Source organism: Rhincodon typus, chromosome 18 (assembly GCF_021869965.1).
Source record: "Rhincodon typus isolate 14 chromosome 18, sRhiTyp1.1, whole genome shotgun sequence".
Taxonomy (NCBI): Eukaryota; Metazoa; Chordata; class Chondrichthyes; order Orectolobiformes; family Rhincodontidae; genus Rhincodon; species Rhincodon typus.
This window is the reverse complement of record NC_063349.1, coordinates 48,419,363-48,439,094: the sequence shown is the minus strand read 5'-3', so window position 1 is coordinate 48,439,094 and position 19,732 is coordinate 48,419,363. Positions and strand designations below refer to the sequence as shown.

At 40.0% G+C, this 19,732-nt stretch overlaps 1 protein-coding gene across 4 annotated transcripts in view; it reads left to right on the top strand.

Moving 5' to 3' along the window:
* Positions 1–19,732, top strand: part of xpot (exportin, tRNA (nuclear export receptor for tRNAs)) — a 50,225-nt gene that overhangs the window by 22,241 nt on the left and 8,252 nt on the right. For all 4 annotated transcript variants that reach the window (XM_048607629.1, XM_020534219.2, XM_020534218.2 and 1 more), the window contains 12 exons: positions 1,600–1,638; positions 1,732–1,794; positions 3,548–3,672; positions 6,051–6,195; positions 7,151–7,270; positions 8,407–8,501; positions 9,183–9,252; positions 9,761–9,999; positions 11,629–11,914; positions 14,747–14,936; positions 18,968–19,084; positions 19,175–19,290. In XM_048607629.1, coding sequence (XP_048463586.1) covers positions 1,600–1,638; positions 1,732–1,794; positions 3,548–3,672; positions 6,051–6,195; positions 7,151–7,270; positions 8,407–8,501; positions 9,183–9,252; positions 9,761–9,999; positions 11,629–11,914; positions 14,747–14,936; positions 18,968–19,084; positions 19,175–19,290 — 1,605 coding nt within the window. The remainder of the gene's footprint in view (positions 1–1,599; positions 1,639–1,731; positions 1,795–3,547; positions 3,673–6,050; positions 6,196–7,150; positions 7,271–8,406; positions 8,502–9,182; positions 9,253–9,760; positions 10,000–11,628; positions 11,915–14,746; positions 14,937–18,967; positions 19,085–19,174; positions 19,291–19,732) is intronic.

Below are 19,732 nucleotides of genomic sequence, written 5' to 3'. Positions count from 1 at the left end.
AGGAGGATAATTGATGTGACCATAATTGATGTGTATAATTAGATAACTTACACTACAATCTACCCATGTTTTTGTTTCAAAAGTGGTCATAATCATTACAATTGTGGGGAAATTCATTGCAGTAATTTGAAAATAGTCAATACAAATTTGATGTATTGATGCAGGGGTACTTAGAATTACAATACAGGCAAGTTTAACATTTATGTCAGACAATTACACATTCTGAACTAGGAGCACATTCACTCACCCAGATGGGGACTTTTCTTCTTTTTGGGAGCCATGAGATCCCTGCATACAGCGAATTTGCAGTCTATTGAATCACGTTCTATCAGACTTCCATTGTATTTAAATGTAGTAAATATGTGGTTAGCATTAAATGGAGGGGGGGATCTCATGTAGAACTTGTTGTGTTTTTAAATAAAAATCCAAACTAGGGGCCAAAAGTGCAAGGTAGTTACTAATTAATAAATAATCCAGTAGGGAAATTAGGACAAATTTGTTTTGTCGGGGTGGTGAGAATATTGAACTTATTTATCTCAACCACGTCCTATAGTAATAATTGTGATACTTTGGAGAGAAATTAGATGGGTGTATGAGAGAAAAGGGAGGAGATTCCTGTCGAGTATCGTCACCAGCACAGACTTGTCGGGCTGAAATGGCCTGTTTTTATTTCAAATTGGCTTTTGTTTTTAAAAAAAAAATTGAAGAATCCAGGAGAACCGTACAGCCTGACTGGTATGTGGAAGTCATAATTAAGTCTACAATTTTGAATATGCAGAATTAAGTCATATCTTTTTTAATCGTGTTGCTGTCTTGTTGAGGTAATGAGTTTGAATGTTGTGCTCACAAGTATGAGTTAGTCTGGAATTTTTCTCATGCTAAACTCACTACCAAACGTGGCAAGCATTTTTGAATGCAGTTGTGCTTTTATGATGCTAATTTGGTTCAGTAGGTAACTAGAATGCTTGTAGCTTTTACTAAGAGTACAGTAGCAGTGGCTACACAGTTCAAATTGGCAACTAAAATGACTGATTCTCCAGTTGCGTGGCATATATTACATGAGCTGGACGATGTTCCACGCCAGCCAAGGAAACAGCGAAGTGGCCACATGTTCTTGATATTGTAGTCATGGGTGATAAGTTGTGCAGTTCAACTTGTGAATGATATCTGCATAATGATTCCACTTTTGATATATTGTCACTTGATTACTGTATTCTGCTATATTTTATTTCGAGAGATTCACCCTTATGACAACAGTTTTTATGACAACAGGAATTTTTTTAGGTAATCTCTTAGTTTTTCAGACAGATAAGGGGAAATTGCCTGCAGGAGTCTAGGCTGAGGGAGGGTAGAGTTACCACCTGTGTTTTATCTGTCTGTACTGAGAACACTCAACTGATGAGGCTTTTATGTTCCCTTTCCATTGGTAGCCTAGCTAAGAGTGAAAACCACAGGAGTTGAGCTGTGCACATGATTTAATGCTATTCCTCTCCTGCAGAATAACTTGCGGTTAGTAATGTAGATTTCTTTAACAAAGCAGTACTTATAATCAGTGTGAAAGATCTGAATTTGTAACCTCTGTGCTCATAATCTATACAGCTTCCTGCACTGACTGAACAGCAAAAGGCTAATATTGAGGTAAGCTTGATGTGCTTGAATGAAATAAAACATTTTTGAGTTACACAGCAAGTGCTAGTTGTTGTTTACGCTTTGTCCATTTTTCCAATGTAGGCAATTATGCATGCAGTTATAAAGAAATTAACTTATGATGAAGAATTCAATTTTGAAAATGAGGTAAGACAGTATTCTTCAAATTGTTTAGACATTGAGGTTGTAGACTTGCTTGTCGAGCTGGTGTGTTTGATCGCAGATGTTTCGTCACCCTGCTAGGTAACGTTGTCAGTGCGTCTTCAGTGAAATGCTGGTGTTCTGTCCCGCTTGTTATTTATATGCCTCGGTTTGCTGGGGTGGTTGGTATCACCTTCTGGTTCTGTTTTTCAGTGGTTTGTCTATATGGGTCCAGTTCACTGTGTTTGTTGGAGTTCTGGTTGGAATGCCAGATCTCCAGGAATTCCCTGACATGTCTCTGTTTGGCTTGTGCCATTATGGATGTGTTGTCCCAGTTAAATTCATGTCCTTCTTTGTCCATGTGTATTGAGACCAGTGAGAATTTGTTGTCTCTTGGCTAGTTGATGTTTGTGTATCCTTATTGTCAGTTGATATTTTGTATATTATATTAGTTTTTATTGGTTGTGGGTATAGGATCCTTTACGTTCATGAGGAAGCTGTCACAGGGTGGTTGTTGGTTTGTGGGCTACCCTGATACCTAGGGGTCTGAGTAGTCTTGTGGTCATCCGATATTCCCTGAATGGTAGGGTGACTAGTGCGTCTGGCCATGTTGTTGTCTTGTTGTGGTCTGTTACGGAGGTAGCGGTGGGTTGTGCTTTTTAGGTAATCATTCCTTTTTAAAAACTCTGTATAAGGGCTCCTGTTCTGCTTTGCGTAATTCCAGGTTGCTGCAGTGTGCTGTGGCTCGTTTGAATAACGTCCTGATGCAGCTCCGTTTGTGGGCATTGGGGTGATTGCAGGAGTAATTAATTATCTGGTCCGTATGTGTGGTCTTTCTGTATACGCTAGTCTGGAGTTCCCTGTTGTTCCTATGTTCTACCATTATGCGTAGGAAGTGTAGTCAGTTATTGTTTTTTTGTTTTTTTTTGCGAGGATAGTTAAGCATGGACAATAATGAAACACTAACACTAACCAGCCTCCAAGAGACACGACCAATTCTCACTGGTCTCAATACACGTGGACAAAGACACAAATTTGACTGGGACAATACATCCATAATAGCACAAGCCAAACAGAGACATGCCAGGGAATTCCTGGAGGGCCTGGCATTCCAACCGAACTCACAAAAACAAGACCGGAAGTGATGCCAACCGAGGCATATGAATAACAAGCAGGGTAGAACACGAGTGCTTCACCAGAGGTGCACTGACATTGTTAGCTAGCAGGGTGATGAAACGTCTGCCATCAAACACACCGGCTCAACGAGCAAGTCTACAACCTCATCCACAACCTGAGCTACAAATCTTCTCAAACTGTATAGACCTTGTGTTATCAGGAATTTTGTATTGCATGAAATCACCTTCTTGCTGAGTGCAAAAGTAGTGTTTCCCTGTATTCTGCAATTGCATGTTCCTAGCAAAACCAAGTGTTACCTAAGAAGAATGGCCTGCTTCCACACTGTAGGCATTGCATGTAAAAACCTTGTAATACCAGGTAGACTGAACAGAAAATGAGCAGGTTCTTTCCTGCCTTAGGATACTGATTATCTGAGGCATGGTTGTAGGACCATCTTTCAGAAACACATCAAGGTGGCCATTATTCAGGTGCGTAACTCTGCAGGTTATGTGGAATCTCAGTCATTTGGATCACAAAAGGCAAAAGATCACTGATTTGTAAATCTAAGATGTAAAAGAGAAATTGTCGGACGCAGCAAGAACGAGCTCTATTCATCTGATGCTAATTATTATTCTTGCATTAGGGTGAAGATGAAGCCATGTTCCTTGAATACAGAAAACATTTGAAGTTGCTGTTGGACAGATTGGCACAAGTTTCACCTGAGTTACTTTTAGCTGCTGTCCAAAGGGTCTTCAACGCAACGCTGGAGTAAGTGTCACTGAGTATGTGTGTCCTAGTTTGAAACGATCTATGTATAACTTATGTAGTTGATGTGGAGAGTGGTGGTGCGAAGTATTGCTGCTCCAGTGTATGGAGTTGTATGTCAAGTTCTCGGAACTCTGCACAAGACCAGTTGCTGACAAGTTTACTTGCCAAATACTGAATTCATGGCAAGTGGAGGCTAGATGCTTCTCTGCAGGAAGATTTGAAAATTACAAGAGCTGTTGTCCGAGATTAACATGTTACATGGTGAAACAAGGGGAGGGTAAGATAGAAGTGTATGAAGCAGCAACAACTTGCATTTATACAGTGCCTTTAACATACCAAAATGTCCCACAGCACAATGCAGGAATGTTATCAAACAGAATTTGACACCCTGCCAAATGCTAGGTCAAAAGAACAAAGCTGGGAGAACTTCTTAAAGAGAAAATTGGAGGAGGTTTAAGGAAGGAATTCGAGAATTTTGACTTTAATTGGGCAATTATAAGCTTATTAATTCATCCCAATGTTTATAAACTCCAAACATTCAGCAACAGTTACCACTGTCTTTATCTTAACCTGTTTGGAAGCCCAGAATGACTAAGTCGGTTAAAGTAATATCTCCCTCAACTGACTGAAGTGATAACTAGAATTGCTGGTTGTTAGCAGCTCAGAAAACTTGTCTATTTCTAAATAAATTTTTTCTTGAGTACAGAAGTATTGTTATGCCAGTTGTGAATGAAAACGAACAGGGGCCTGTCACTTTGTACTTTTCACTCTTCAACAGTGCATATGATAGAAAGGTAGCATCGTAACTATGGACAGGAGCAAGACAGACAGAATTTGGGTAGGTAGCCACGATAACCCATCCTCTTTGTAATCATTGTATCTCTCTGACAGTGGCCGTTTTGAAAATGGATCACTGAGATTGCACTAATCCATGTTTTAATCACGTGTAATTTGAACTGTTTCCGCTATTTGTGGAAGCTTGCTCTGTTTGACCTGGCTACTGCATTTCCTACATCTCAACAATGAATGCACTTTGAAAGCACTCGTTAACTGTAAAGAGCTTTGGACTTTGAGGTTGTGAAAGGTGCTATATAAATGCAAGTCTGTATTCTATCTTGATGTATGCACATCTTTTTAAGGAAATCAGCCATACTTTATACAAAGTCATCCTCGGTCTGTACCTGGTGTACTGGTATTCTAAACTTTTTCTTGGAATACCATAATGTAGGATAGATTGTTAAACTGTAGTGACATGTTGGTAAAGGATTGGAGGCTTCCTCACTTAGGAATACATTTCTTTTGTGAAACTCAATTCCAGGACTTTGCTCTCCTATGGAGAGCCTTGGAGTTAGCTGGACTGGTAACTGTTGGTAAGAGCATCACTATTCCACAAGCCTGTGGAATAGAACCCTTGGATAGAATCCCAGGCATAGCATGCTGCAGTCTGGACAGGCTTATATTTCTGGGTTGGGGTTCTCATCCAAATCTCTGCAGGGTCAGAATTCTAATTCCATTCATCTTTTCTACATAGAGAAAAAGAGTGATGGGGCTGTCAGTTCTATGGCCACATGGCTGGAGGGATACTGTAACTATTTTGTACCATCTTTGTTATGATCCATGATGCCGATTCATTTCAATCTTCATAGTCAGAAAGGAACACCAGCAAGTAAATTTCATTCACCACCTCTGCCCACAGAGACTTTCTTTCAGTTTCTTCCTGTCACCTGTGTTTTGCAAATGTTTGTACTCAAGTTAACATCACTTTGCAAATTCACTTGCTGAAGCCTGCACCAGACAATAGGTAATCTGTCTCTTTTGCTAACCATCATTCCATTATTTGGTAGCTAATGATCTTTGTCTCTATTTTACCAGTTTCTACCACTGACTACTCCTTCTGCCAAAGTAAATTGCACACGCTAATAAGGAATACCAGTTAGCATGCTCACGCTGACTACAGAAAACTTTGAGTATTTTGTGTGGTGGGGGCAGAAGGGTGTTGGGGGCAGTATTTGTTGTCATATTACCTGAGCCTGTTTAATGTCCAGTCTATTTGATTTAGGCCTGGGCAGTTATTTTAATAAACTTGATTGACCTTTAGGAAAATAAAAATGCAAAGAGATGTTTTGATAAACATTTATGGTGATGATCCAAGCAGGTGTGAATTTTTTTGATGCAGATAGTTTGCTGATTACAGTGATTCAAGAACGTGGCTCACCACCACATTTCTCGAAAGTAATTAGGCATGTGCAATAAAGGCTGGCACCACCAGCAACACCCCGCATACCATTAAAGAATGAAAGTGTTATGCTCCACAATGTAACTTGGACTTTCATTTTGAATCCTGATGTACTTGCAATTGTTTTCTTTACTCTTTATAGGAACTGGCAAAATACAAGGTTCATGGAAGTGGAAGTGGCTCTGAGGCTGCTATTCATGTTGGGAGAGGCAATCCCAGCGTCCCATGGTGCACATTTCTCTGGAGACAGTGCAAAAGCCAGTGTCTTGCAGGAGATGATGCACACAGTTGAGTATTTAGCAAAGCTGTGGTTCACCTCATTGTAATTATCAACACTGAATATCTGGGTGGATCAGTCCTTGCTGTTTTAAAAAAAGGGCTTTCTGAATTTTATTCAAGATATTTTATTGTACGGATTGGCATTCGGGAATTAATTATTTTTAGAAAAGTTTTATGAAGCATTTTGTGGATGCAATTGCATGTATGTAAGGTTACAGTGCAATTTATTAATTCAGTGGGAATTGGTTATCTAGAAATGAACTTTGCTTCCCTGCACCCCGCTGTGCTCATTGTAAGGACAGAAACCAGTTTGCAATTTTTAAAAAAAAGTTCTGATTAGAACACTGAACGAACTGGTCATTCATCCACTTAAAGAAGGATCTTGCAACACAGAAAGAAGTCATTCGGCCCATCGTGCCTGTGCACGTTCATTGAAAGGGCTGCCCAATTTGTGATGGCATGTCAGAAGCACTTCATTAGCTATAAAGCATTGTAGTGTTCTGAGGTAGTAAAAGACATTTGCACAAGAGAAAATTCTTCTGTGTAGGGAGCACTTGGCCATAAAACTAAAATGAGAAGAGAAACCACAAATATCTTTTGTTCAACACTCTGGTCTTCTTCAGAACCCTGTAATTCATTACTCTTGAAATGTAAATCCAGTTGCACTTGCAAAGTTTTTTTGATATTTGCCAGTTTGTGGTAGGTCCATGCGTGGATCACTCGTTACTGGGGTGTAGATTATTTGGGAGAAGAGGAAACCATGTGGTCACCATGCTATGCTAAAAATGTGGTTTGTAATCATTAGGGAGTGATACTCCTTTTCAAATTCACATTATGGAAAAATAAGTAAAATACCATTTATAATAGTTTGAATTCTGGCCTGAGTGCTATAGGTATGGACCAAAATAAATGAATGATTGCTGTTAATTTCTGAAATATAACATGCTTTTTCTGTCCCTATAGTTGGTGACATCTGGAGTGAGTCAGTACCAGCATACATCGGTTACTTTGGAGTTTTTTGAAATAGTAGTTCGCTATGAGAAGTTTTTTGCTGTAGAACCACAGCACATTCCTACTGTTCTGGTGAGTTGTTTTGGACGTGAACCTCTGGCCAGAATATTTCCAGACAGAATATTTGCTTATTGAGTTTAATTTTAGTTTTGGGCACATCATATATCAAGTGTATTGAGGCTCTGTAATATGTGGGGAGGGTCTGAGAATATTGAAAAACTGATTTGTTCCTAAGTGTTAGGGTCTAGTCTACAGGCCAACGTATTTATAGGAATGATGTGATGAGAGAATGAGTAAATTGGGCTTGTGTTCCCTGGAGTTTCAAAAAATGAGAGACCGTCTCTTTTTGAAATATACAAGATTCTGGAGGGGCTTGGTAGGATAGGCATTGAGAGATTGTTGCTAGCTGGGAATCTAAAATATGGTGACAGTCTTGAGATAAAGGGACAATCATTTAACATTGGGATGGGAAATTACTTCACCCTGGGGTTTGTAAATGTGCAGTATTCCCTACCCCAGATGATTTGTGGCTGCTCCACTTTTAAATATATTCAAGGCTGGAACAGACAGATTTTTGGTGTGTCAGGAAATCCGGGAACATAGGGAGCAAATGAGAAGTTGAAGCCCAAGATCAGCCATGATTATGTTGAGTGACAGAGAAGCCTGACTGGTTTTATCTCAACTCCTGCTCCTAATTTTTGTGAACGTTTTAAGATAGAAGTTTTGGGAGCACATTTCTTCTTAATTTTGAAGGCTTCATTGAAATATCCTGTCAGACTTTTCCAGAGAAAGTCTGTTCAGTGATACCATTTTTGGTGTTAGTTAATATGTGTATATTCCAATCTGGGACCTTCCCTGCTAGTCTAGTGGTTAAGGTTTAGCACTTTGACTGCTGCGACCCAGGATCAATTCCCAATCAGGGAATAAAGGTTTACTCTAGGGGCTCCTGTGGTGCAGTGGTAATCATTCTTTCTTCTGGGCTGGAAGGCCTGCATTCAAGTCCCACCTGCTCCAGAGATGTGTCGTAACATTGAAAAATATCTGTTCCCACAAGGACGCTTTTAACATCCATTAGAATAGACAAGTGACGTTTACGTTTGTAGATCAGCTGAAATGCTATGTATCTTGATTCTTTTTACGTTCATTTGTTTAGATTTTGTAACTTATGACACATCTCAAAAGTAATGTTTTTATTCTTATTTTTGCAGATGGCGTTTTTAGATCATAGAGGACTACGTAATAGTAGCCCTAAGGTGCGAAGTAGAACAGCATACCTGCTCTCAAGATTTATTAAGTCTTTAAGGTAAGTAAGCCCGATAAGCAGTAAGTTTCTTTCCAGCTTTCCCTTTTTTTTTAAACTGATTGTAAATCTTCAGTAATACCTTATAGCAAAAATACTTTTATCGTGGTGCATTAATATTTTTAAGAGTTAAATTCATCCGTATGCACAAGCCCATGTTGGGTTCTAAATTGTCCCCACTGAAGGGCAGTCCGGTGCAATCTAGGTGCTAACCATCACCAGCTGTGGCTGTGCACCCCCTGAGGGGTTACTCTTTATTTGTGATCCTGCGTTGCAGTAGTGGTGTGTCCCAACTCTGGGCTATGTGCACCAGGTTTAATAACAACAGGAGTTGTCGTAATACGGTCAGACAGGTTAGTTATCACCCCTGTGGCCTGCCAAAGGTCTTGTGACAGGAGGCAAGAACAGTAGAATTTCCTGGTCAGCTCAAATTGTGTGATAGCTGCGACACAACAATCTCCCAAGTTAAAAGATTCTACGTTCAGGTACTTGCCATGAACAAGTGCTTTCTTTGTTTTTAGGAACTATCACTCCTGATTGATTTTAAAGTGTATCCTTGCTTCCCCTCCCTGGTGTGTATGGCTCAAGGAAAGGGGACCAACTGAAGTTGCTGCTCAAAGCAATATAATAGTCACTAATTTATGAATTGATAGTTAATATGAAACTGTTTTTATTGTCTTACAGTAAACATATGAATCTGTACATAGAAGATATTTTGAACAGAATACAGGATCTACTGGTCCTCTCTCCTTCAGTAAGTGTTAAATTATCATCTGTTTGGAAATCTGAAAGAGGTAAAACATTTCCTCAGACTAGATAATGCAAATCAGTTGAAAGCTTGATTTATGTTGGAAAGAGTGTAAGAACGATTTTAGCTCCAAGTCCAGGATCAAGGAAACGCTATCCTGAATACTGCTTTTTCTACTGGTTTAAGAGAATCTCAAACTGTTCTGTCTGTCACCTGGTCTAATAACTCCTTCATATCGCTTGGTGGCAAATTGTTTGGTAATCCTTCCAAGTTATGCCTTAGGATGTTTCACTACGTTAAAGGCACTTTAAGAGCAAATTACTGTAGATTGACTTGGAAATCTTTGCAACAGCGCATAATACAGCGGAACACCTGAGCAGATGTTCCCTCCTGTTCTGACCAATAAGATGCCAAAATTGATTTTGATATCTTTCTTTTTCAGTGTACATAATACTCTGACTGTTGCTTTGATAGTTGCTGTATATTGTAACGGTTTGCTTTCATTCTATTTCAGGAGAACGGTTTCCAGACTCTCTTAAGCAGCGACGATCAGCTGTTTATTTATGAAACAGCCGGGGTATTAATTGTGAATAGTGAATACCCAGCAGAGAGGAAACAGGCTTTGATGAGGGACTTGCTCACACCACTAATGGAGAAATTCAAAGTGTTTTTGGAGAAACTTCTAACGGAGCAGGATGGGGAGAGGCAAGCTGCATTGGCAGACTGCTTAAACCACGCAGTGGGTTTTGCAAGGTTAACCCTTTTTTTTAATTAAAGTTCTGTGCTTACTCTTAGAAACAACTAAGTGGCATGGCATAAAGCCTTGGGAATACGGAGCTCATTTTCTGAGTTCATGCTTAGCTTCTTTTGTTCGTGTAGTTAGGAGTTATCATGTGACTTTTCTAGAATACTTTTAGTTGGACATATGCCACCTTTCCTTTAACAAAGTTGAACTGGAACATCTTGAATTATTGCATTATGGAAGAATTTTTGAGACTGCAGTGGCTCTAAGGTCCACCATCATCTTGGGGACAACTAAGAATGGGGACCAAATATCAGCTTTAATAGTAATGCCTGTGTCTTGAGTTAATTTTAAAAGTATATTGCCCTTTAAACTGCCAGATTCTTTCTTCTACTTGCACCCTGTTGTTGTGAGTCACTACTTTGCTATCCCTAGTTCTCTGCTGCTCATGCTGTCCCATTTACCTGTAGTCCTCTTCTACATGCTGACTAAAAGACACCCAACTCGTGTAGCTGCCTAGTGTTGAAAATTTGCTGGAGAAAGCACCACTTATCTTGAAATTTTGAAAGGGAAAGAGCTTTTCTGATCCTGGGGAAAAGATTACAGCAGCCAAGTGACATGAATTTCATAATGCTTTTTGGTATATTTTCCATTTGGATGTCTATGCCTTTTCCTTTCTGCCAACTCTTCAAGTAAATTAATCTGTGGGATGTTTACTGCTTCATAATCTATTTATGGTTTTAAAACAAAGGGGCCTACAATTGTGTGTACTTGGAGAAAATCTATTAAAATGACCACTACTGCCAAGGGAATTACATTTGAGAAAGGCCAACAAACTCATTCATCTGAACTGCAAGGTCCTAAAATTGCCGTGTTCAGATGTTTCCTAATAGTTTCTAAGGTTTCTGCTTGAATTCTGCCTTATTTTACTCCTGCAATCCTCACAATCAAACTATTAGCTGCAAATGATGCATGTTTTAATTATTTGAAGCATTTTGGATCTGAGCTACAACATTTCAGACTAACTTTGTGATCCAGGAGACTTGTATTTTAGCTTAATAGTTCTCATAGTCCCCACCCCTGAATGGCAGCTCATTTTCAGCCTCTTCATTGCCCCACTGAACTCATTTCTCTCAATCTTCTTTCTCCCCTCATCCGATCTCTTCCCACTTATATTTGTGATTCTTCTGATGCTTTACATCTGGTCTACAGTTTCAAGCTTCCTGGCTGCACTCAGTTCCTTTTCACCATGAATGTGCATTCCTTTCAAGTCCATGCCCTCTAAGGATGATCTGAAAGCTCTATGCTTTTTTTCTTTTAAAAGGAAGCCTGAATATTCCACCTTCACTTTCACTCCCCTTGGCTTTGCACCCTCCCACCACTCACTCTCAAGTAACTCCGTGCTGCTTCCTACTTTCATCCTAATTTGGAAAAACTCATAATTTTGCTTCCAATTTCCATCCCTCTTTCACTGGTCTATCCATGACTCTTCCCTCCCTTGACTTCTCTGTTTCCATTTCTGGGGATAGGCTGTCTGTTACATACCCATTGACTCCCACACTTGACTACACTTTTCCTTATAGTAAGCAGGAGGAGGACTTGACCTATCACATTGTTTATTCTATTTCTGTTATTCTCAGCCGGACCAGTAAGGCCTTCAGCAACAAGCAGACAGTGAAGCAGTGTGGCTGCTCTGAAGTGTACAGAGACTGCCTGCAAACATTCCTGCCAGCTCTAAGTTGCGCCTTGCAGAAGGAAATTCTGCGAAGTGGTGTTCGGACGTTTCTTCACAGAATGATCATTTGCTTAGAGGAAGAAGTTCTTCCATTCATTCCTACTGCCTCAGAGCACATGCTTAAGGACTGTGAGGCAAAGGACCTACAGGAATTTATTCCTCTTATTAATCAAATCACAGCAAAATTTAAGGTACGGTGTTTAGTCTGTGTTTTGGAAGTAGTTTGAGACTTATAAAGCCAGCTGCCAACTTTGCTAAGGGGTACCAGTCTTTTGAGTTGGAAAATTATGTGCAAGTCCCACTCTGAATTGAACACAAAAGGCCAGCATGTACTGTAGTAATGAGGGAGTGCTGCATTGTTGGAGGTGCAGCTTTCAGGTGAGATGTTAAAGCTATTTTTGGTTTGCCTGCTTAGCTGGATACAAACCAGCCTGTGGCTTTATTGAAAGATGGTGTTGTCCTGATCTTTCTTGGCAGTGTTTATCCCTCAATTAGTGGCAAAACTAAATAATTGCTCACCTAACTTTGTTATAATTTGTGGGACTCCTCTGTTTAAATTAACTAATAACACCCACATTTTTAAAAAGTTAACTCGATGTGGAACGATTGGAGAAGTCCTGAAGACGAGCACTCAAGTTCATTCTTTCAAATCACCTCATGGGTCAACTTATTTCCGCTAATATTTCCTTGTCATTCCCTGTATCATAAGGTCAGAAGTGTGATGTGTGATCATCAGCAAACAATGTTCAGTGTTGTTCACGGCACCTTATACTGAAACAGTTGGTGTCCACGTGCAGTAAAATTCGCACAACATCCAGATGTCGGCTGTTTAACGGCAATTAACATCGGCACCATGCAAATGCCGTGTAATGCCATCTCCAATAAAAGAGAATCTGTTGCCCTTGACATTCAGTGGCGTTATCATCACTGATTCCCATAGTATCAACATCCTGGAATTTACCTTTGACCACAAACTGAACTGAACTTAACTAGCTGAATCAGAGACAAGATATTCTTTGAAGAATAACTCACCATGCATTCACCCCCTGCAACTAGACTCCAGTTTGACACAATCCAGAACAAAGAAGCCCATATGACTGACATCCCATCCACCATTTGCATTCACTCCTTTCACCACAGAGTGGCAGCAATGTGTACAATCCACTGCAGCAACTCACCAAGGTTCATTCATTTGACAGCACCTTCCAAAGCCACAACCTCTTATACCTAAAAAGTAAAGGGCAGCAAATGCATAGGATATCAATACCATCTCCCACCCCCCAAAAAAAAACACTGACTTGGAACTGTATTGTTGTCCTTTCACTATTGCTAGATCAAAATCTTGGAATTCCCTTGCTAACAGATGTTCCTACACCCCAAGAACTACCGTGGTTCAAGAGGCAGCTCACTACTCCCTTCTCCAGGACTATTAGGGATGGACAATAAAATAGTTCAAAGAACAGGACAGCAAAGAACAGGCCCTTCAGCCCACCAAGACTGCGCCAACACATGCCTTTCTAAATTAAAAAAACATTTTGCCTCTGAGGTCCAAATCCCTCCGTTCCCTGCCTATTTGTTCGAATTGGCACCTGATAAACCAGCAAAAATCACATACCTGAAATACCAGACGTCTACTGTATTATCACGATATCTGCGATGTCCAAGTAGTCAGTTGAGGGTACGAGTAAGAATGCTGTCTGCCGTTAAGTTTTATGTAAGTGAATTATGCTGTAAGTATAACAATGATGTGTATACCCCCTCATTACATTTCTACTACATAGTGTGTGTTCTCACATTGATTATGTGGATCCCTTTATCAACCGGAATACCTAATCAACCAGTACACTCCTGGTTCCATAGGTGTCAGTTAATAAAAATGCTTGCTGTATCTGTCAAGATGCCTCTTAGATGGTGCTATTGTATCTGCCTCAACCCTACTCTGGCAGTACATTACAGGCACTTATCACCCTGAATGTCAAAAACCTTTCTGTCTCATCTGGGGTGGCATAGTGGCTCAGTGGTTAGCACTGTGCCAGAGACCTGGGTTCGATTCAAGCCTTGGGTGACTTTTTGTAAAGTTTGCACATTCTCCATGTGTCTGTGTACGTTTCCTCCAGGTTCTCCGCTTTCCTCCCACAGTCCCAAGATTTTCAGGTTATGTGCATTAGCCATGCTAAATTTCCCATAGTGTCCAGGGGATGTGCAGGTGATGTGGATCAGCCATGGGAAATGCAAGGTTATCGGGTGGGGTCGAGGGTAGGGGGTTGGCTCTGGGTGGGCCGCTCCTTGGAGGGTTGGTATGGACTTGATAGCCTGCTTCCACACTATAGGGATTCTGATGTCTGATCTCATCTAAACGTACCCTTCTACCTTTAACCTATGCCCCTAGAAATTGATATATCTATCCTGGGAAAAAGACTTCAACTATCTGTTCTATCCATGCCTCTCATAATTTTATAAACTTGTATCAGATTGCCCCTCATGCTTCATTCAAGTGAAAACAAACCCATTTGACCAATCTCTCCTCATAGCTAATACCCTCCAAACTAGGCAACATCCTTGTAAACAGTGCTTGTACCCTCTCCAAAGTCTCCACGTCCTTCTGGTCATGTGGCAACCAGAGCTGTACACAAAGTACTCAAAGGAAGTATTATATTGTGTTGAACAATTAGTGTAATACTGAGAAACACAGCTCAGACTTGGGAGCCCACAGATTTGGAACGCAATCGTGTGTGAAACTGTATATAACAATTCTTGTCCTTGCTTTGCTCTTGCTTTCTCATGAACAATGGTTGAGGGTTGGCTTTTACTTGTATATTGTGCAACTGGCCCAACCATGTTCACTTTGTAAGAGAAAGCGTGCTTAGTTATAAATGTTATTCTATGTTGAATAGTTCATAGCCATTTTTTAAAACCATATCCTGTTTTAAATTAATACCTATCATCACAATATTGTAATTACTCTCTACATTTGGTAAAATATCGCTGTTTTGTGTTTTTGCCAAACGCCTTCCTTTCCACAGACACAGATTTCACCATTTTTGCAACAAATATTTATGCCTTTGGTTCAAGCTATATTTGAAGTATTATCACGGCCGGCAGAAGAAAATGACCAAACTGCTGCGCTTGAAAACCAGATGCTCCGCAGAAGTTATTTTGCATTTCTACAAACTGTTACAGGAAGTGGAATGAGTGAGGTCATTGCCAATCAAGGTAAATGAGTTTGTAAATGTTCAAAAAAAAGTGATTTGTTTCCCCTCCTCTCCAACCCTTTATAATGTCTAACATTGCTTTTTAAAATAAAATCGTATGCATGCACGCACGTTTATATCTAACCGAAGGAGGCCATTCAGGCAGCTCAGCAAATGGGCTATCCAATTAGTACTATTACTATTGTTTTTCTCGTATAGCCCTGGCAACGTTTACTATTCAGGTATTTATCCAAAATTCTTTTGAAAGTGTAATGGACCAGACCAGACCCTCCCCCTCCCCAAATATAGTAAAGAGTTGGCCTAGAGCCTAACTTTTATATTTATTTAAAGATGAGTGTAAGGTGCTGTGTTCAGATATCATTTGTTTGGTCCATGACTAGGCTTTAATCAAATCCCATTTTAATATTATGACATCGTTAAAATACAAAAAAAAATTGGCGTAATCTTAAATCTATTGAAATAATTAAGAAAATGTATTATTTAACCACTAATCATCAACTGTTCCAATACAGGCAGCATCCAATAAACACACCCTTTGGCAAAAATATAATTCAGCAAAACAGTATTCTGCACGTGCTGTCTCTCTCCTGTCCAGGACAAAGAAAAAATCTACACTTTTTTGATTTTTAAGAGGAAGACTCTCACCTCGGACTTCACTATAGCAGCCGCAAACTCGAGCCTTTTGCTCGGCAGCCATCAGAAAACCTTCAACTAATTCAAACTGCAAAACTAAACCCATCCCGTGTGCGTGTGAGCCCTAACCCTGACCGCTGATGATTCTTTTGTCTCATTTTAAAAGATCACCCAGGGAGAACTCAAAAGCTGTTTGCCAACTGCCTGTGTGAAGCAGAAATTCTGGCACCACTGTGGCAGACCCCTGTGCAAGCACAGAACATATCTCTCTTAAAAACACCTGTACCATCACAAAAGTTACTGTTGAATTTGCATCAACCACTCTTCCAAGCAACATGTTTCAGATCATTACAACTCTAGTTCCAAAACGAAAAATGTTCTCACCTCTGGCTCTCCTGCCAGTTATTCTCCATCTGGGACCTCCAGTAACGGATAGGAACAGAAGTAGGCCATTCAACCTGCTCTGCCATTTAATGAAATCATGGCTGATCTGATAATCTTAAGCTCCACTTTCCTGCTGTGAAAATAAGATTTTCCTTGTGTCACCTTTTTTTTGATTCTTTAGCCATTCACTTTCAATTGGTGTCCTCAATTCTCATCATTTCTATATCCTACTATTTGGAATGGTTTCGTATTGTTCTGTCTGAACCCATCATAAATATGAACATCCTTGTCCAGTCTACTCTTGAACAGTTCTCCTTAGAGAAGGTTAAGCTTCAAAATATCCATGTAATTGGATCCAGGGATGAGGGACCTCATTCTCAATCTTTTCTGCACCCTCTCTAATGCCATCACATCCTTCCTAGAATGTGACTCCCACAAGTGGACATATTTACCACTGTTTCACTAAAGGTTCACCATAATTTAAGGGGAGGCGCTGGCCCAGTGGTATTATTATCCGTAGACTGTTAATCTAGAGACTGGGTAATATTCTAGGGACAAAAACAAGGTTGTTGGAAAAGCTCAGCAGGTCTGGCAGCATTTGTGAAGAAAAAAATAGTTAACGTTTCGGGTCCAGTGACCCTTCCTCAGAACACCCGTTCCAATGTTCTAGGGACCTAGGTTCAAATCCCAACATGGCAGATGATGGAATTTCAATTCCAAACTTTTATTGAATTCAGAATCTAATGGTGATCATGAATCCATTGCCAATTGTTGACCAGTGTCCTTTAGGGATGGAAACTGCCATCCTCCCCTGGTCCAGCCTACATGTGATTCAATTGATTTTTAACTGCCCTTTTGGCAATTAGGGATGAATTAGAGCTGGCCAAACCAGCAATGCCCTCATCCTGTGGATGAATGAATAGAAGAACGAGCATAGGAACTGGGAGCAGGAATAGGTCATTCAGCCCCTTGAACCTGCTCTTCCATTCAGTAAGATCACAGCTGATCAGATTATAACTTCAAATCTGCAATACCGCCTATCCTGATGACCTTTCAGCTCCTTGCTTATCTTCAAGAATCTACCACTCTCTTAAAGATGTCCAAGGACTTTGCTTCCACCATCTTTTCAGGAAGAGAATTCCAAATACACTCTCACCTATTGTGAGAAAAATTTCCCTAACCTCTGTTTAAAAGAGTGACTCCTGATTTTTAAACAGTGATAGTTAGTATTAGCTTTTCTTATAAGAAACATCTCTCCAAATCCACTTGTCAAGATTCTTGTACCTTTTGATCAAGTTGCCCCACTCTTCTAAATTCCAGCTGATACAAATCTGGACTGTCCAATTTTACCTCGTAAGTCAAGCATCCCTACTCCACCCCCCTGCAGTTTAGCAAACCTTCTTTTGACTGCCTCTAGCAGATTTCCATCCTGCCTGTGCACAATACACCAGATACAGACTCAACAATGCTCTGTATAACTGAGTCATAACCTCACTACTTGTATATTTAATTCCCCTTGTGATAAATTACAACATTCTAGTTACCCACTGTATCTATTTACTAATCTTTTGCAATTCACACATAAGGACTCCTAGATCCTTCTGCATCTTGGAACTCTGCAATCCCTCACTAATTTGCTTCTTTTATTCTTATCAAAATAGACAGTTTCACATTTTACCACATTAGGTTTTTTATGCCATATCCTCATATGTTCTTTGCAATTTGCTTTCCTACCTGCCTTTGTGTGGTCAGCAAATTTGGCAATATATAAATTGTAAACAGTTGAAGCCCCAGTACAGTTGTTACATCTATTCTAACCTCAAATGATGAGTTTATGCCTACTTCTGCTTTTGCAATGCTGTTCCCCCCCCACCCCCGGCCCTGAACTCTCCGTCACCCATCACCACCAACAATGAGCTTTTATGTTCCACAATAATCTTAGGCACCTTCTCAAATAAATTCTGGAAATCCAAGTGTGACCACTGGTTCCCCTTTGTCCACAGCATGTAAATAACTCTAATACATTGAGACAACAAGGTGTAGGGCTGGATGAACACAGCAGGCCAAGCAGCATCATAGGAGCAGAAAGGCTGAAGGGTCTAGGCCCGAAACGTCAGCCTTTCTGCTCCTATGATGCTGCTTGGCCCGCTGTGTTCATCCAGCCCTGCACCTTGTTGTCTCGGATTCTCCAGCATCTGCAGTTCCTACTATCTCTAATACATTGTTCAGATATGATTTCCCTGTCACAAAAATGTTGACTGGCTGATTTACCTTGAGTTTATCCAAGTGCCCCGCTATGGTTTCTTTAATAATACCTTCTAACATTTTCCTCATGACAATTGTTAAGCTAACTGACTTGTTGTTACCTTCTTTCTGTTCCTCCTTTTTGAACAAAAGACCACTAGGTTGGAAGATAACAAATGCGACAGTCCCCAAGGGTATTTTGGAAAACTGAAACCAATGCAATTTCTGTGCTTTACTACTCTGTTCCATTGTTTATAAAGCTATTATACAAATGCAAAGTAGTGTGGATGCTATAATTCTGAAATAAAAAGAAAAAATAAACTTCTGGGAATGTTCGTTGAGTAAGGTAGTCTGTGGAGGGAAACCGTTACCATTTTAGCTGGAGATCTTTTAGCAGAATGAATAAGAGATTATCTTACCCTGATGTGTTAACTCTTTCCCCTTCACAGATGTTGTCTGAATTAATGAGTATTTTCCAGCTTTAATTCTTTTTGCTTTTGCTCCATGATTCTAATATGGCCTCATTGAACTGCTTTCTCAACCTGCCTGCCACCTCCAATGATTTTGTGTACAGCGTCACTTGGTATCATACTACTGTGTTGTATTCTGTTTCTGATATACTGATTAGTTGGAAGGCTTTCCTTGTTTAGGGAACCAGTCAAGATTTGATTCTAACAATGCCTTGCCTTACCAGATGATCCATGTGGCGAATATTAATGTCAGTCCTCCTAATTTTTTTTACAATAGTGCAAATACTGTCTCTCCCTCCAGGTGTACAGAATGTCGAACATGTCCTGTTTACAGTCATTCAAGGAGCAGTAGAATTTCCAGATCCAATTGCTCAAAAAACTTGTTTTATCATACTTTCGAAACTGGTTGAACTTTGGGGTAAGGATTGCAATTTTGCTCACTTGATGAGAACAGCCTTATTTTGCTTGTAACCAAATGCCTGGTTTAACTGAATGTTGTTAATTCCAGGGGGTAAAGATGGCCTCCTAGGATTCGAAGACTTCATCTACAAGCATATTGTCCCAGCTTGCTTCCTGGCACCACTTAAACCAACCTTTGATTTAGCTGACGCTCAAACAGTCTTGGTATGTATTCTGTATAATTCTAGAATTATAACTTGCATATGTAGTTTTTCCTAATCTTTCTAATTCATTCCTGCCCTTCCCTACTTGCCCTTGAGAAGCTGCTGCCTTGAACTGCTGCAGTCCATGTGGTGAGAGTACATTCTGTGCTGTTAGGAAGGGTGTTCCAGGACTTTGAACCAATATTAGAGAGAGTGCATTAATTTGAAATATTAAGTAACGTAGGTAGATAGTGATTCTCATTTCATCAAGTTATCCTGTTGTATAGTTAAATTAAAGTTCTCTGCACATTACACTCTACGTGATTCAGGTACAGTATCTCTTTGGTTACCCTTCCAGCCGTATCATGTTTGCAATGGCATAAAAATTGAAATATAAGGAACAATCTGCAAGGGTTCTTCAAAATCAGTTAAGGATTATTGTAAGCCACTTACTGTCCTTTCCA